Source organism: Equus caballus, chromosome 7 (assembly GCF_041296265.1).
Source record: "Equus caballus isolate H_3958 breed thoroughbred chromosome 7, TB-T2T, whole genome shotgun sequence".
Taxonomy (NCBI): domain Eukaryota; kingdom Metazoa; phylum Chordata; class Mammalia; order Perissodactyla; family Equidae; genus Equus; species Equus caballus.
The window spans coordinates 52,990,678-53,008,160 of record NC_091690.1 but is presented as its reverse complement, the minus strand read 5'-3'; the positions used below and the strand labels follow the sequence as shown (position 1 = coordinate 53,008,160).

The 17,483-nt window shown below is 39.7% G+C and overlaps 2 protein-coding genes across 3 annotated transcripts in view; one reads left to right on the top strand and one right to left on the bottom strand.

Annotated features, from left to right (window-relative positions):
- The first annotated feature begins 8,866 nt into the window (after positions 1-8,866).
- Positions 8,867-9,805, top strand: OR7D19 (olfactory receptor family 7 subfamily D member 19). The gene is given in 1 exon segment (NM_001390935.1): positions 8,867-9,805. A coding segment is annotated over 1 exon segment (939 nt).
- A 1,583-nt stretch (positions 9,806-11,388) lies between these two features.
- LOC100060160 (zinc finger protein 426) overlaps positions 11,389-17,483 on the bottom strand; it is a 40,270-nt gene continuing 34,175 nt past the window's right edge. The window contains exon 7 of one of the 2 annotated variants that reach the window (XM_070274137.1): positions 11,389-11,604. In XM_070274137.1, the coding sequence (XP_070130238.1) occupies positions 11,465-11,604 (140 nt within the window). In that variant the 3' untranslated portion in view covers positions 11,389-11,464. Of the gene's footprint in view, positions 11,605-14,774; positions 15,102-17,483 lie in introns of those variants that run through there. The other variant, XM_070274136.1, reaches the window with a different exon arrangement.

Sequence of the window (17,483 nt, the reverse complement as noted above, 5' to 3'; positions counted from 1 at the left end):
TCTTCAATATTTTGAAATAATTTGAGAAGGATATGTTAAATCTTCTTTTAATGTTTTGTAGAATTCACCAGAGAAGCCATCTGGTTGTAGATATTTTTCTTGGGCAAAGGAGAGGCTTTTGATTACTGTTTCAATCTCTTTAGTTGTGATTGGTCTATTCAGATTCTCTATTTCTTCTTGATTCAGTTTTGGGAGTTTGTATGATTCTAAGAATGTATCTATCTTTTCTAGACTATCCAGTTGTTGGCATATAGCTTTTCATAGTATTCTCTTATAATCCTTTGTATTTCTGTGGTATGCATTGTAATTTTTCCTCTTTCATTTCTAATTTTATTTATTCGAATCTTCTCTCTTTTTTTCCTGGTGAATCTTCTCTCTGTTTCCTAGTGATGAACCTAAGGGTTTGTCATTTTTGTTTATCTTCTCAAAGAAACAGCTCTTAGTTTCATTGATCCCTTCTATTATTTTTTAGTTTCTATTTCATTTATTTCTGCTCTGATTTTTTTTTAATTTCCCTCCTTCTACTGACTTTAAGCTTCGTTTGTTCTTCTTTTTCTAGTTTTTTTAGGTGAAGCTTAAGATTACTTATTTGAGATTTTTCTTGTTTGTTGAGGTTGGCCTGTATTGCTATAAATTTCCTTCTTAGTGCTGCTTTTGCTGCATCCCATAAGAGTTAGAATGTTGTGTTTTCATTTTTCTCCAGGTATTTTTTGATTTATCCTTTGATTTCTTGATTGATCCAATGATTGTTGAGTAGCATGTGGTTTAGTATCCACATATTTCTGAATTTTCTGTCTTTTTTTTGGAGTTGATTTGTAGTTTCATAGCATTATGATGGGCTAAAAGATACTCGGTATGATTTCAGTCTTCTGAAACTTATTGAGGCTCGCCTTGTTTCCCAACATATGGTCTATCTTTGAGAATGTTTCATGTGCACTTGAGAAGAATATGTATTCTGCTGGTTTTGGATGGAATGCTATATATATTGATCAAGTCCACCTGGTCTAGTGTTTCTTTAAGGCCACTGTTTCCTTGTTGACTTTCTGTCTGAATGATCTATCCATTGATGTAAGTGGGATGTTGAGGTCCCCTACTATTATTGTGTTGCTGTCAATTTCTCCCTTTATGTCAGTTAATAGTTGTTTCATATACTTTGGTGCTCCTGTGTTAGGTGCATATATATTAATAAGTGTTCTGTCTTCTTGGTGGAATGTCCCTTTTATCATTATATAATGCCCATCTTTATCTCTGATTGTCTTTTTTATCTTGATGTCTGCTTTGTCTGATATAAGTATGGCTACATCTGCTTTCTTTTGCTTGCCATTTGCTTGGAGTATTATCTTCCATCCCTTCTCTCTGAGCCTGTTTGTCTTTTGAGCTGAGATATGTTTCCTGGAGGCAGCATAATGTTGAGCCTTGTTTTTCAATCCGTCTAGACACTCTTGTCTTTTGATTGGTGAATTCAATCCACTTACATTTAGAGTGATTCTTAATATATGAGGCTTAATGCTGCCATTTTATCTTTTGTTTTCCATTTATTTCTATATTTCCTTTGTATCATTTCCCTGTGTTTCTGACTGCCATTTCAGTTTGGTGGTTTGCTGTGATGATTTTCTCAGTTCTCTCTTTATTTATGATTTGTGACTCCGTTGTGATTTTTTGTTTTGTGGTTACCGTGAAGTTTGCATGAAAGATCTCATAGATGGGATAGCCCATTTTCTGATAGCCATTTATCTCCATGAGCCTAAGCAGGTTACGTCCATTTCCTCTTCCCTTTCTCTGCTTTTATTGTCACAAATTATTCTTTTTTGTGTTGTGAGTTTGTGACTAAATTGAAGTGTTTATAGTTGTTTTTGATGCTTTCTTTCTTATCTTTTATGTTATAGTTGTTTGTTAACCTATTGTGATAGAGAGCTACAATTCTTTTTTTTTTTAAAGATTTTTTTTTTCCTTTTTCTCCCCAAAGCCCCCCAGTACATAGTTGTATGTTCTTCATTGCGGGTCCTTCTAGTTGCAGCATGTGGGATGCTGCCTCAGCGTGGTTTGATGAGCAGTGCCATGTCCACGCCCAGGATTGGAATCAACGAAACACTGGGCCGCCTGCAGCGGAGCACGCGAACTTAACCACTCGGCCACGGGGCCAGCCCAAGCTACAATTTTCTGATTTTCGTCTGTCTATCTGCTTGCTCAAAGCTTTGTGAACATTTGCCTTTTTGTTTCAGGCAAGATGGCTCCTTTTATCATTTCATGTAAGGCTGGTTTAGTGGTGATTAACTCCCTCAGCTTTTGTTTATCTGGGAAATCTTTTCTTTCTCTGTCGTGTCTGAAGGATAATTTTGCTGGATAGAGTATTCTATAATTTTTGTCTTTCGGTATTTTGAATAGTTCATTCCATTCTCTTCTAGCCCGTAATGTTTCTGCCAAGAAACCTCTGAAAGCCTGATGGGGGTTCCTTTGTAGGTTATTTTCTTCTCTCTTTCTGCCCTTAGTATTTTTTCTTTGTCATTGATTTTTGACAGTTTTAATATTATATGCCTTGGAGAAGGTCTTTTTGCATTGATGAAATTAGGAGTTCTATTGGCTTCATGTACTTGTATGTCCAGGTTTTCCCCAGGTTTGGGAAGTTCTCAGCTATCATTTCTTTGAACAAGCTCTCTGCTGCTTTCTCCCTTTCTTCTTCCTCTGGGATACCTATAATCCTTAAGTCACTTTTCCTATCTGAATCAAATATTTCTTGAAGAATTTCTTCATTTTTAAAAAACCTTAGTTCTCTCTCCTCCACCTGAAGCATTTCCAGGTTTCTATCTTCAAGATCACTGATTCTCTGCTCCATGAGGTCTGCTCTATTTTATTTTATGTTTTCTAGATCACTTTTTTATCTCATTAATTGTGTTCTTTATATCCAGAATTTGTTTGTTTTGTTTTTTAGAGCTTCAGTCTCTTTGGTGAAGTATTCTTTCTGTTCATTAATTTTACTCCTGAGCTCGTTGAACTGTCTTTCTGTTTTTCTTCTAACGTGTTGAGTTTCTTTTAGCATGTTTGTGTGAGGAAGATTGGCCCTGAGGTAACATCTGTTGCCAATCTGTCTCTTTTTGCTTGAGGAAGATTGTCACTGACCTAACATATGTACCAGTCTTCCTCTGTTTTCTATGTGGGATGCCACTGCAGCATGGCTTGATGAGCAGTGTGTAGGTCCATGCCCAGGATTCAAAGCAGCGAACCCCTGGCTGCCAAAGTGGAGCATGCAAACTTAACCACTAAGCCACCTGGTGGCCATTTGTTGAGTTTCTTTATAACAGCTATTTTGAATTCTCTGCCAGTTAGATTGTAATCTGTGACTTCAGGTTGATTTTCTGGAGAGTTGTCATTTTCCTTCTGTTCTGTAGTGTTACTGTAGTTCTTCCTGTTCTTTGATGAATTGATCGTTTTCTGGCACTTTTATGGTAGTAATCACCTTGTCTTATTTGGGTACATCTTTGGATACTTTGGTTCTTGTCATCTGGGTCTCATGTTCCCCCACTGACTCTCCAGTGGCTTAAATGCTGCTGTCCCATGCACCACCTGTGTTGCTGTTTCTGGGTTGTCTTGGGCTGCTGGTTGCACCACTGCTTGGGATGTTTGGTTCATAAGTGTCATGTCACTGGTTGGGGCCTGGGGACCTGGAGACTTGTATACATCCCCCAGTGCTGGTGGAGCTGGTGTCAGAGTTGCCACCACTGGGGACTGGGTCACCAGTTCAGCTGTGGTTCCTGTTGATTCTGATTGCATTTTCCACCTTCCAGCACTGGGGGTGGGGGTTGTGGAAAGGGGGATTTTTTTCTGTTCCTGCCCCATCTGCTCATAGTTGCACCAGTCAGGCCACCCTGCATTTGTGCAAGCCAGGCCACAGCTGCTGGGTGGGGCATCTTTGCATGAGCTTGGCTATTGCCTCTCAGTGGGTGATGCTCACGAGGGTGGAGCCACCATCCTTGATGGGCAGGGGTGCCACTTGAGCAGGGTGCCTTTGAGTGTGGCGAGACACTGCCACTCAATGCAGGCATTTGCATGGGTGGGGCTGCTGTGGCATGGTGGGCACTCCCATGGGCCAGGCTGATGCCACTCTGTAAGTGATCATGTGCTGACTGGACTGAACCCACATCCACGCACAGTTGCACTGGCCTCTGTGTGAGAATTCATGACCCGGACCACTGCTTCCAGGGAGGGAGAGGGGGCTACTCCTCTAGTTCCACTGCCTCCCAGTTTTCCAGCCCACCCACCTTCAGATGTATAGCTGCATGGATCTCTCAGGTGTCCTGTTGTGCTATGTGGGGAATCCTCTGTTGGTTAATAAATGTCCATTTAGTCGTAACTTAGAAGGAAGAGACAAAAGGAATAACTCACTCTGCCATGATGCTGACATCACTCTTAATTATCATTTCTTAATGCTTCCATGTTGAAAAGAACATTACCCCTCATTGAAAACTTCACATTATTTATCACCTGGAAGATATATCCTTATTTCCCTACTTTGAGAGCCTGTATCACCACACACACATACACCCCACCATTTGCAGCAATGTCTGTTAATAATTATCAAGTAAATTTTGATTCCTATCAAAAGCCAGCTTCCGTTTTGATATATTTATGAAATAAATGAATATATGTAGATTTTCTAAAGTAGAAGCATATTTAAATTGCTGGGATAAGCACTATTGACCCGTGCTGTATTATTCTTTAACACCTGATCAAGATAGCCTTAAAAACAAACAGACAAAACAAACCAAACTTATAGATACAGAGAACAGAATGGAGGCTGCAGGGGGTAGGGGCAAATGGGTGAAGGTGGTTTCAAGTACAAACTTTCAGTTATAAAATAAATAAGTCATGGGATGTAATGTACAGAATAGTGACTTTAGTTAATAATATTGTATAGAATATTTCTAAGATGCTAAGCTAGTAGATCTTAGACGTTCTCATCACAAGAAAAATAATTTGTAACTGCATGTAGTGTTGGACATTAACTAGACTTAATGGGGTGATAATTGCACCAAGTATACAAATATTGAATCTTTATGTTGCACCCCTGATACTAATATAATGTTACATGTCAATTATATCTCAATTTTTTTTAAAAAAAGTTGATCTAAATGTCCCAAGGGATGGACTCTAGTGAATGCTGTGCTGCATAGCCCGGATCATCCTTCTGGATTAAGAGCTTATTCTTCTTATTCTTTAAACTCTCCCATTCTTGATACCCTCCTAAGGGTATGGATTAACTCTGTCCTCCGCTCCTCTGACAAACTTTGTATATGATTTATATTTGCTACCTCTGTTTCCTCAATATTAACTCTTAAACCCACTCTACCTGGATTATTTCTGCCCTAGACCCTCTATTTAAAGGTAATACATGGATCCCTCACTAATATCAACAAAGGCCTCAGTGTCACCAACAAATGCCAGAGGATGTTTTCCATCCTCACTTGGTTAGTCCTTTCAACAAAACCAAAACTATTAACCACTCTGCTTTTCTTCAGAAAGGACTTCTTTGCCTCCGTTACATTGTGGACACCAAGTGATCCTTAAAATCAACAAAGATTCTTCAAGGGAAGAACATGACATTGAATTAGTCCCTGGGTTTGGTTCCTGTAGAAATTAAACATTCCTAGGGCACACCTTGTCACTTTTAAGTCAAACCAAAGAAAGAAGAATTTTTCCTCTGAGAAAATACCTTCTTCTTCCCCCACTGTTGCCTACACAGACACAAGATTGGCTGAAATTTTTCCATTCTCTTATTTTTGTACCTCAAGGGAACTGAATTGTTTGTTTGGAAAGAGGAAAGTCAGAAGAATAATTTATTTAGTGAGGAGCTCTGAGAATTCAATCCTTGAGATGATAACATATCCCTGTTGCCATTTTCCTATAATTCTCTGATCCCTGTCCAGGTGAAAACACAATTGGGCTTTCCAGGGACAGACCTCGGAGAACAGAAAGCATCAGTGTTACCCATCAGAGAGTGTCAGTGTATCTTTGTGAGGGCTGGTGGAGTGAGAAGGAAAAGAGGAGCAGAAGTGTGTACTGGGCTTTACCTCTAGAAGATTCAGACTGGAAGAGTCTCCTATTTATTTAACTGACAATAGCAAAGTCTCTATACTCTAAAGGTACTTTAGTTTCCACCGAACCCTGTCTTTTCCAGCTCTTGTTCTGTTTCCTTCTTTCTCTTTTTGTAATCTAGGGCCCTTTTCAGATAAGTGTTATTTTCTGGAGAATCTCCAGCTCTTCTCTACTCTTTCCCATAATTGTGGCTCTTTTTGGATTTCCTGTGTCCAATCATTTTCACTAACTACTCACTGGAGATCTATTACGCATGAGCTATTGTCTATTTTATTCCTCATGTGGTTGGATTTTTCTTTTATATTCCTTGTTTTCACAGCAGCTGTGACTCGCTGATAGCACTCAATAGTTCTCTGTTGTTTGTACTTGCTGTTTCACTTTAGTGTCCACGATATATCTGCTAATAATATAATTACTTCTGATGTTTGGTACTCAGGCTAATTTCCTTTTCTCGTTTTACCAGTTTCTTTAAATGTTCAGGTGAATATCAAGTGATTACAGTTGGAGTAGACTGCCTTGGTTTGTCTCTTCATGAATGTGATATAAATATTTTAGCGCTTTAATGTAGAATATCTTGTTGGCTGTAGATTAAAATAACCATTGTTTATTGGGTTAAGAAATTGTCCTTAGTTTCCTTATTTAGTGAGAGGCTTTGTCTTTGCTGCTAACCACTGTAGTGGTTGTTACATTTTCTCAAATGCATTTTCCATTGTGGTTATGGTTATGATTTCTCTTCATTGACCAGTTTTTGTGCTGAATTATGTTACAAACACCCTGGTATTAAAACAGCTTCTCATTCCTAAAACAGGTATTACTTATTAATGGTGTATTAGTTTCTTAAAATAGATAAGAATGCATTTGATTTAACTTTATTCTTCAATTTTGTGCATACGTTCAGGCATACGGTGAGCTTGAAGTTTTCTTTTTTGTGTCATAGTTGATGTTTTTGGTCTCTATATTTATTATACATATAACATTTGTGTGTGGTAACCACCTACTATGTTCCAGGCACCATGTAAATCCCTCGAAAGATATTGGAGAGTAAAAACAGTCACATGTTCTGACCCCCAAAGAAACATAAAATTACCAACATGAGAGGTACATCAAGAAACAGTGCTGGATGCTGGCCTTGTGGGTCTCACGCACTTTGTCCTCCTGACGCTCACTCTCTTTTCTCCATCTCACTGGCCTCTCAAATCCCTTCCATTCTCAAGTTCACTGACCCAGAGGGCAAACATCAATTGTGTTCTCTCAGTCCAAAATGCTTGTTTTTTCCTTATTTCCCCTGGTTTAACTATTACCATCCTTCTTCTCATAGCTTAAATAATCATATTTTAGAGAAGCCTTTTCAACCCCAGTCTAAATTAGTTCTCATTGTTTTTTCTCTCTTCAATTACTCACATTCTTGAAGAATTAATAACTCTGACCTTTTATCTATCATGGGGATTTAAAGTTGTCATCATAAATTTGCCTTTTAATTTTTAAGGATGTTTTTAGTATAGAAACTTTGTATATTTTTAACCACATCTATCATTTTTTAAAACAACTAACTGCATGTATTCTTAATACAATGCATCCCAACTTCTGAGCATTTGCACCTGGGCACACATTCTCACACCTACCTTGTATTTTATTTTAATGGTTGTCTGATTTTGTTTTCTCCTCTTATCTATGTAGTCTACATTTTTTCCCTCTCCTTGAAAGAATCCATGTGTCAGGCAGTCTCTGAAAGAGAGCCACAGGGATCGTCCTTAATTAGAAGTGCTGTATGAGGGTCAAAAGAGGTAAAAGACCTGTTATGTTAATAATGATCAGAATTCCATCTTTGATGACTACCCTATTTAAGGGAAATTTTATAAGTGATAGCCATGCAAGATACGTTTATTATGATGTTAAGAACAGACGTTAAGAACATTTAACAAGTGTCCACTGTATGTCACAGGAATCTCAAGAAAAATTACATGCATCATCTCATTTAATTCACTCATCAGTCTTACAATGTAGGAAATATTTACTACTCTCACTGTAGAGGTGAGGTATCTGCAGCTAAGAGCGATTAAGTGACTTTCTCAGGTCACACAATGGTATATTGGTGGGCCAAAATTCTTTTCTTGGAAGTCTGACTCAAGATCTCATTTCCTAAATCGTATCTCCATATTGCACTTTTGGAGAGTTATATATCAAAAATAACTGTCTTAAAGGGAATAAGTTAATAATTATAATAATAGCTATAATTTATTGAGATCATACTGTGCCCAAAGGCATTTCTAAACCTTACAAAGAAGGTAGTAGCAGTAACCATATTTTCAGAAAGAAATAAAGTAAGGCACATGAAAGTTAACTTTGACATCGATAGGGAGAATCAGGTTACAGAATTAAGTTTGTTTTAGTTGAGAATCCACATCTATTATAACTATCACAGAGCTATTCAAATGAAGGAAAGATGGAGATTATCAAGGAAAAGACATTGAATGTCTTCGATTATTTTGGAAGGGTCATATCATAGAAGAAATTGGTTTATACTCATAGCCTCAAATAGAATTAGAACGAGTGAGTAGGAGATAAAAAGAGATTGCTGCTAAATTTTAGAAAGGCTAAACAATTACATTTAAAAGAAAATGGACTTCCATTTGACCGAGTGAATTCACTGTCACTTAAAGCAGGTGAAGGATGTACATGGAAAGGTGGACTCAAAAGGTAATGACCAGCCGAGGTGCTAGTTGGCTGGTCACTGAACATTGCTTTCGCCTCCTCTTCCAGCAGACACAGCTGCTACATGGGAGCAGGAAACCACACAGAAGTATCAGACTTCCTCCTCCTGGGTCTCTCAGAGGATCCTGAACTGCAAACCCTGATCTTCGGATTGTTGCTGTCCATGTACCTGGTCACTGTGTTCGGGAACCTTCTCATCATCTTGATCATCAGCTGTGACTCCCACCTCCACACCCCCATGTACTTCTTCCTCTTCAATCTGTCCTTTGTCGACATCTGTTTCACCTCCACCACTGTCCCAAAGATGCTGGTGAACATCCAGACACAGAGCAAAACCATCTCCTATGTAGGATGTTTCACTCAGATATATTTTTTTATGATTTTTGCTGGACTTGATGGTTTCCTCTTGACTGTGATGGCCTATGACAGGTTTGTGGCCATCTGCCACCCCCTGTACTACATGGTCATCATGAACCCACGCCTCTGTGGCCTCCTGGTTCTGATGTGCTGGTTCATAATTTTCTGGGTCTCTCTGCTTCATATTCTACTGTTGAGGCAGCTGAATTTCTGTATAGGCACTGAAATTCCACACTTCTTCTGTGAACTGGCTCAGGTTCTCAAGTTAGCCTGCTCTGACACCTTCATCAATAACATCGTCTTGTATGTGGCCACTGCCCTGCTAGGTGTGTTTCCTCTTGTTGGAATCCTCTTCTCTTACTCTCAAATTGTCTCCTCCTTAATGGGGATGTCCTCTGCAGAGGGAAAATATAAAGCATTTTCCACCTGTGGGTCTCATCTCTCTGCGGTCTCCTTGTACTATGGGACAAGCCTGGGGGTCTACTTTGGTTCTGCCGCGACCCATTCTTCCCAGAGAAGCTCGATTGCCTCAGTGATGTACACTGTGGTCACCCCCATGCTGAACCCCTTCATCTACAGCCTGAGGAACAAGGATGTGAAGAGGGCCCTGGGAAGGCTCCTCTGCCAAGCAGCCTCTTGTCCATGATTAGTCAGTTGCCTCAGAACTAAGTGGACATTATGGGCCTCAAAGGCAAATGTTGTGAATTTGATCTCTTTGCTCCTTTTCTCCCCCAAATGACATGTTTCATTTTTTTCTATTCCCACAGCGCCTATGACTGTTTTTATTTCTTTTTGTGTTAGCTTCTCTTCAATAACTTCCTCAGTAATTCCTTTATGACTTTCCTTCCATATTTATAGCCCATGAAGTTCTGGTTTTGGTCCACTGTCTTACAGCCATTCCTGAGATTTCCAGCATTAGACCTGAAGCACTTATATCAAGTGCTGGCATTATTTCCCCCCAAAATTATACTCTGAATGCTGATGTCTTCACCTTAACTGGGTTGTGTGTTTGTTTTTCCCTGGAAGAAATGGAATGAAAATCATACAATAGTCATGACCAAAGTGCTTGCCATATCAAAGATATTCTTGTCACTTTTCATGTATAATTTTATGTAATCCTGACAACACTTCCTTGAGGGTTTTTTTTTCTCATTTACCCAATTTTTCAGAGAAATAGATTAAAATTGGGCTAAACTAATCTGGAAACCTGACACTGAGCCCACATACCTAATTTTGCTATCATACTTTTCATGAAAACAGTGATGTGATTTTCAACTTCAAGAGTAGGAATCTAGATTTGAAAGCTAGTTTGTCCAGGTGATTCCTAGTAATATATTTCACAGGATAATTCTGAGATATTTCTTCACTCTTTTCCTTTCTTCCTTCCTCCTTTCTTCCATCCTTCCTTCTTTTCTTCCTTTCTTTATTCCTTCCTTCCTTCCCTGTGTTATTGGACCTTTATTTCCCCTCATTTCAGTTTTAAGATACACCAAAGGTCCAAAAACATCTAATGATGAATGTAGGAGAGTAATATTTATTCTCTCACATGCTTTCTCTTGGGGGCAGGATACCCTCTGCAGGTGCCATCAGGAATGGTAGTTTCATGCTTGTGGAATGCATTCAGAACTTAGTTCACTTTGAGAAGAATATTGATAGAATCAAGTCTGCAGCGAAGGAGGGAGTATTAGAAGCTGGTAGCATTTCTCCCACATTCCCTGGTATCCTCTCACCATCACCAGTAACAAATGATCAGTAGAAGTCTCCATGATTGCCTGATTGCCAATGGTCTGCACCAGGTGCAACCTAATTTACTCAATGCATGATGGCAGAAGTGACATGGAATTATGCTCCACCAGAAACAGCTCTTGATGGAGAGGTATGGATTACACCATCTCCTTCACCCCTTAACTGGGATAATTCTGAAGTCTGGATTTTGCACCATTTTTCAGAATTTCCCTATAGGCTGAAAACTCTTTGACTTATTGTGGAAGCTGACTTCAGGTAAGCTTTATTGGATGTATTTTCTTCCCTATGTCAGTTCTCCTCTCTCTAACCTATGTTCTATGTTTTCTACTCCAATCAATAAAGTGCTTGCACCTGAATCCTTGTCTCAGCATCTGCTTCAGGGAGAAAAGCCAAAACAGGTCATAGAGACTGCAAAGGGTATCAAAACATTATCATGAATGGAACTATGGACTTTTGGTGAAAGAAAAGAAAAGAAACCAAGTATTGTGTATCTAGTAAGATCTTTATATTACTGAAAAAACATAATTTGTTAGTGAGGAAAAACATATTTAGTGTGGCTTCAATTCACTTTGATCCCATTAAGTTTATTTTCCAGTGTGTGTTTTTTGTCTGCTGTAGACAAGCTGAAGAGGGGACCAAAGAGGTAACATGACCGCAACACAGAGTGGTGAACATAACAACACTGGGGTGCAATAGAGCCTGTTGAAAACAAAGGTAAAAGTGTTCAATCAGCTTGAGTAATTCCAGAGAAAACTTTTAAAAATGGATTTTACAGATTTATTGATGTATAATTTACATACCATGAAATTCACCCTTTGAAAATGTGAATTCAATAATTTTAATAAATTTATAGTTATGCAACCATCAGCACAGTCCAGTTTTAGAACATTTCTGTCATCCCAAAAAGTTCCCTTGTGCCCATTTGCAGTTAATTCCCGCTCCCACCTCCATCCTAGGCAACCACTTATCTGCGTTCTGTCTCTATAAATTGGCCTTTTCTAAATATCTTGTATAAACGGAATCATATGATATGTGATCTTTCGTATCTGGTTTTCATTTAGCATAATGATTTATCCATGTGGAGACACATATCAGTATTTCGTTCCTTACAACTTCAGAATAGTATTCAAATGTGTGGATATGCCACATTTTGTTTATCCATTTACCAGTTGATAGATATTTGGATATTTCCAGTTTGGGATATAATGAACATTTGCATACATGTCTCTGTGCTGACGTGTGTTTTTATTTCTTTTCGGTAGGCAATGAGGAGTGTAACCAAAGGGTTATATTATAAATTTGTGCTTACTTTTTAAGACACTGCCAAACTGTTTTTCAAAGTGGCTTCACTATTTTACATTTCCATCAGCAATAAGTGAAGGTTCCAGGTTTTCCACATCTTTGCCAACATTTGGGAGTCAGGAAAACTTCTTTTTTTTTTTTTTTTAAGATTTTATTTTTTTCCTTTTCCTCCCCAAAGCCCCCCAGTACATAGTTGTATATTCTTCTTTGTGGGTCCTTCTAGTTGTGGCATGTGGGATGCTGCCTCAGCGTGGTTTGATGAGCAGTGCCATGTCCATGCCCAGGATTTGAACCAACGAAACACTGGGCTGCCTGCAGCAGAGCGCGTGAACTTAACCACTCGGCCACGGGGCCAGCCCCAGGAAAACTTCTAATAGGAGAATATACTTGAGCATTGAATAACTAACAATCAGTAGAAAGTTAACTGGAGAACGGGTTTTGGTGGGAAGCACAGAGGATAAGACAGTAAGATCTAGGAGAAGAAGGAAGCACATGCACATATGCATGGAGAAATTCAAGAGTAAGGAATTTCAGGAGGATATATGGACTGAGTTATTTGAAATAAGCCTAGATACGTAGATGGAGGGCAGACTATTGAGAGTCTAATTTGACAAATTAAGGATTTTAAAAGTAATTGAGCACCAGGGCCATGCTGTAATCATAGGCATAATATGAGGAATTTAGGATTGCTGTGAGTGGGAAAAACTGGAGGCAGAGGGAACAGCTAGGAGGCTGTTGAAGTAGTCCAGGGGAGAGATGATGGGGACCGATCTAAGGCAGCAGTAAGAGAGGCAGATTTTGGAAGAGAGGTGTATGTGTTTCCTATTGCAGCTGTAACAAATTGAAATAAGTGGAGCGGCTTAAAGCAACAAACATTCACTATCTTACAGTTTTGGGAATCAGAAGATTACAATGTATCAGCAGAGCTACTTTCCTTCTGGAGACTCTAGAGGAAAATCTGTTTCTTTGCCATTTCCAAATTCTATAGTGTCCCTGCATTCTTGGCTCGTGGTCACCTTCTCCATCTTTAAAGTCAACAGAATAGCATCTTCAAATCTGTCTCTAGCCCTCCTGGCTTCCGTTAATAAGGACAATTATGATTACATTGAGTCCACCCAGATAATTCAGGATAAATTTCCCATCTCAACCTCTTTACACCTGCGAAGTACCTTTCACTATCTAAGACATCATCTTCACACATTCCAGAGATCGGTACACGGACATCTTCGGGAAGCTGTTATTCAGCTTGCCTGGGTGATGTGTGCCTGGAGCATCTCCCTATAGTTTCTGGGGAAAAGTCAGTCTAGGAGAAAGAGTCAGGGTCACCAGGGGTTTCCATGATGATATCTGAAAGAACCAGTGTGTCATAGTAAAGGGTGGATGTGGCGTGCAGGAGGGGAGGTGGAAACAGAAGAGGGGAAACTTTTATTAGACCAGGTACAAGGGACACAATGAAGTGTCTCTCTAAGCGTCTCCAGACTAAAGCATCAGCATCCCCTGGAACCTTGTTAGACTTGGGAATTTGTGTCCTTCATCCCAGATGTACTGAATCAGAAAGTCCAGGGTAAAGCCCTGCCATTTGTGTGTATGCATCTTATTAGTGCATAAGGTGGATCCAGGTGAATCTTATGCAAGGCTAAAATTTGAAAACAACTGCCCTAGGAGATTTGTTGAAATGGATGATGAAGGACCCACATGGTGCTGAATCTTCAAAGATCTGAGGGCTCACCACCTTCAAATTCTTATCTACTAAAAACGATATATTTGTCTTTGATTCACAATGCTTACATCCCATTTCTATTTTCATCCTATGAATTGTTTTCAATTATTAGAATAATATTAAATACTTATGGTTCACAGCAGCAATTCTTGCATGCTCATTGTCATTCTTAATGCTTCCGTGTTCAAGAGAAAGTATCTTTCACTGAAAAATGCACAGTATTTCTTGTTTGAAAGATATATTCCTATTGTCCTACTTTGAGAGGCTGCATCCCCTTGCCCCAGACACGTGCTGTTAAAAATTATCTACGTTTTGATTCCTATTGGGCTTGCCAACTTTTATATAGATCTTTTTATTCAATAAATGAATGTCAAATGATTTCCTAAATTTGAAGCACATTAAATTCCTGGGATAAGTATTATTGATCCGTGGTGTATTGTTCATTAACATACCAATCAAGCCTGCCTTTAAACAAATAATTAAGTAAAAACCAAACTTGAGATGAGATTGGTGGTTGCCAGAGGGAGTGCAAATGGTTGAAGGTGGTCAAAAGGTACAAACTTCCAGTTATAAAATAAGTAAATCATGGGATGTAATGTACAGAATAGTGACTATAGTTAACAATACTTTATTGTATATTTGTAAGTTGAGTAGATCTTAAATATTCTCATCACAAGAAAAAGTTTGTAACTACACATGGTGATGGACATTAACTAGATTTATTGTGGTGATAATTTACCAACATGTACAAATATTGTAACCGAAAGTTCGGTCTCTGAACCCAATGCCAATCCAAATAATGAGAACAGAGTCTTGAGTGGAAGAGGAAAGGTTTTTACCATGCCAGGCACAGGGAGCAAAGCAAGGGCTCATGCCTCAAAAATTGCTAGCTCCCCGATGAGGAATGGGTAGGGATTTTTATTTGGGGTTTTAGGTAGGGGAGGGGGAACATGCAGCTTGTGCAGGTCGGCGCTCTTTCACCAGCCTGCGTTTGGCCTTGAGAGGCTGCTTGCAGCGAGGCGGGGGGAGGGTGAGATAGGAGGATGGCAGGTGCGCGTCCTTCGCCTGTCTCGTCTTCCTGTTTGAGGTGGGTTCCAGCGCCAGGAGTGAGGAGTTGAGGTCTGGGGAGCCTCCGGCTCCTTGATATTCTTGAGACAGCGGCTTTCCTGGCAGACTTCAAGGACACATGATCAGCTAAACTTTAGTGTGCCTCCAACACCAGGCCGCCTGGGCTTTTAACGATTTGCAACTCCCATTTAGTTGTAAAGCTCAAGGAGTCCAAGTTTAAAGAAACAGGTATTTACATATGAGTGGAGCTAGAGAAGCAGGAAAGGGGGTGGTGGGTTTTAGTTTTAACCCCATGTACGCTGGGTTCAATGTGGGGGACTGATATCAGGGCTGATGTTAAGAGCCTGTAACAATATCACATCATTCTGTTGTACAGCTGAAACTAATATGAAGTTCTATGTCAATTATGTCTCAATTTTAAAAAAGTTGATTCACATGTCCCAAGGGATGGACTCTAGTGACTGCTGTGCTGTATCGCTCAGATCCTCCTTCAGGATTAAGGACTTATTCTTCTTCCAGGTGCGGGGAGTGCAGCCATCCGACAGCCCTCGGCCCTCAGCCTTCTTTGTGAATTGCCCTCGGCTAAAGGAACCTGCCTCACTTAGGCTCACACCACTCAGAACTCTTGCCATGAAAGCATGACTGACCAACAGCCATCTGCATCCACCCCTGTGTGTGCTGAGGTTGCTCCTGGGCTGCTCCCAGCCAGCGACTGAGCACAGCAGGGAACCAGTGCATGCCCATCACCATGATCACACGACATTGATGATCAGGTAAATTACACCTGCCAGGACAGTGACTCCTCTTCTTGGCATGAGGGACCTGCAGTGCCAGGCTACAGCACAGCTTGAAATTTAATGGGGCTTTCCCCACATCTCTGGAAGTGTTACCCCTTTAGTAGTCAAGACCTCTAAACACGCAGAGGCAAGAGGTGTGGAGACCTGAAGCAAAAACTCTCCAAGCGGCTCACTGGGAGGGATTATTAGATGAGGCTGTTCCTAATTTCCAATCCTTGATTTCTAGACCCACGTATCCTCTAAATTGGAGACACAGCACATTATGATTGTCATTGATTTAGAGTGTATACTACATCCTACAAATTGCATAGTCAGCATTTCCTTTGTGATCACATGCCTACACTAAATATGGCCATTCTCCTTGAAATTAATCATCTTCCAGAATCTTCTATTGTTTTTTTAATTGTCCCATACATGATATTCCTTTTAGGCTGTTTCTCCTCTGTCCTCCCCTTCTTTAACAAACTTTATATATGATTTATATTTGCCACCTATGTTTCCTCAATACTCACTCTTCAACCCACTCTGCCTGGAATGTTTTTTCCCCGGCCCCTCTATTTAGAGGTATTAAATGGAGCCCTCCCAAATATCAACAGAGACCTCCAAATCACCCGCAAATGTCAAGGGATATTTTCCATCTTCATTTGGCTAATTCTTTAAATAAAAGGAAAACTATTAATCACCCTGCTTTTTTCCAGAAAGGATCTCTTTGCCTCCATGACACTCTGGACAACAATTGATCCCTGAAATCAACAAAGATATTCCAAGGGGAAAACATCACAGAGAAGTGGTTCCTGGGGGTTTTCCTGTAAAAATTAAACTTTCCTTAGGGGACAACTTGTCATTTTAAGTCAAACCAAAGAAAGAATTTTTCCTTTAAGAAAATACCTTCTTCTTCCCCCACTGTTTGACAAGATTGGCTGAAAATTTTGTTCTTTTATATTTGTACCCCAAAGTAGCTGAATTATTTGCAAAGTGGAAAGCCAATAGAACAATTTCTTTAATGAGGAGTTCTAATAACTCAAGCCTTAAGATGATAATAGCATGTCCCTTTTGCCCTTTTGCCCTTTTCCTATAATTCTCTGATTTCTGCCTAGTGAAAATACAACTGTGGTTCCCAGGGGCAGACCTCAACGAACAGAAATCTTCAGCGAACAGAAATCTTCAGCGATAACCGTCAGAAAGGCTCATTGTGTCTCAGCGAGGGCTGGTGGAGGAAGAAGGAAAAGAGGAGCATGGGTCCTCGGCTCTAACTTCAGAATAATGAGATGGGACAGTGCCATAATTATTTAGTCTACAAAGGTGAAGTCTCTGTACTTTGAAGGTACTTTAGTTTCTACAGAAACCAGTCTTTTCTGGCTCTCGTTCTGTTTTCTTCTACCTCTTTTTGGACTCTAGAGCCTCTCTCCAATGAAAGTTATTTCCGGGAGAGGCTTCACCTCTTCTCCACTCTTTCTCATGATTGTAGGCTCCTGTTGGCTTTCCTGTGTCCAATCATTTATTCATTAACTACTCACTGCAGATCTGTGATGCACGCAGTACCATCTATTTCGTTCCTCATGTTATTGGATTTGTGTATTATATTCCCTCTTTTTGCAGCAGATTCGACTTGCTGATAGCATTTAGTGGTTCTGTATTGATTGCTGCTGTTTCACCTTAGTGTCCACAACATCTGCAAATAATAGATTTAT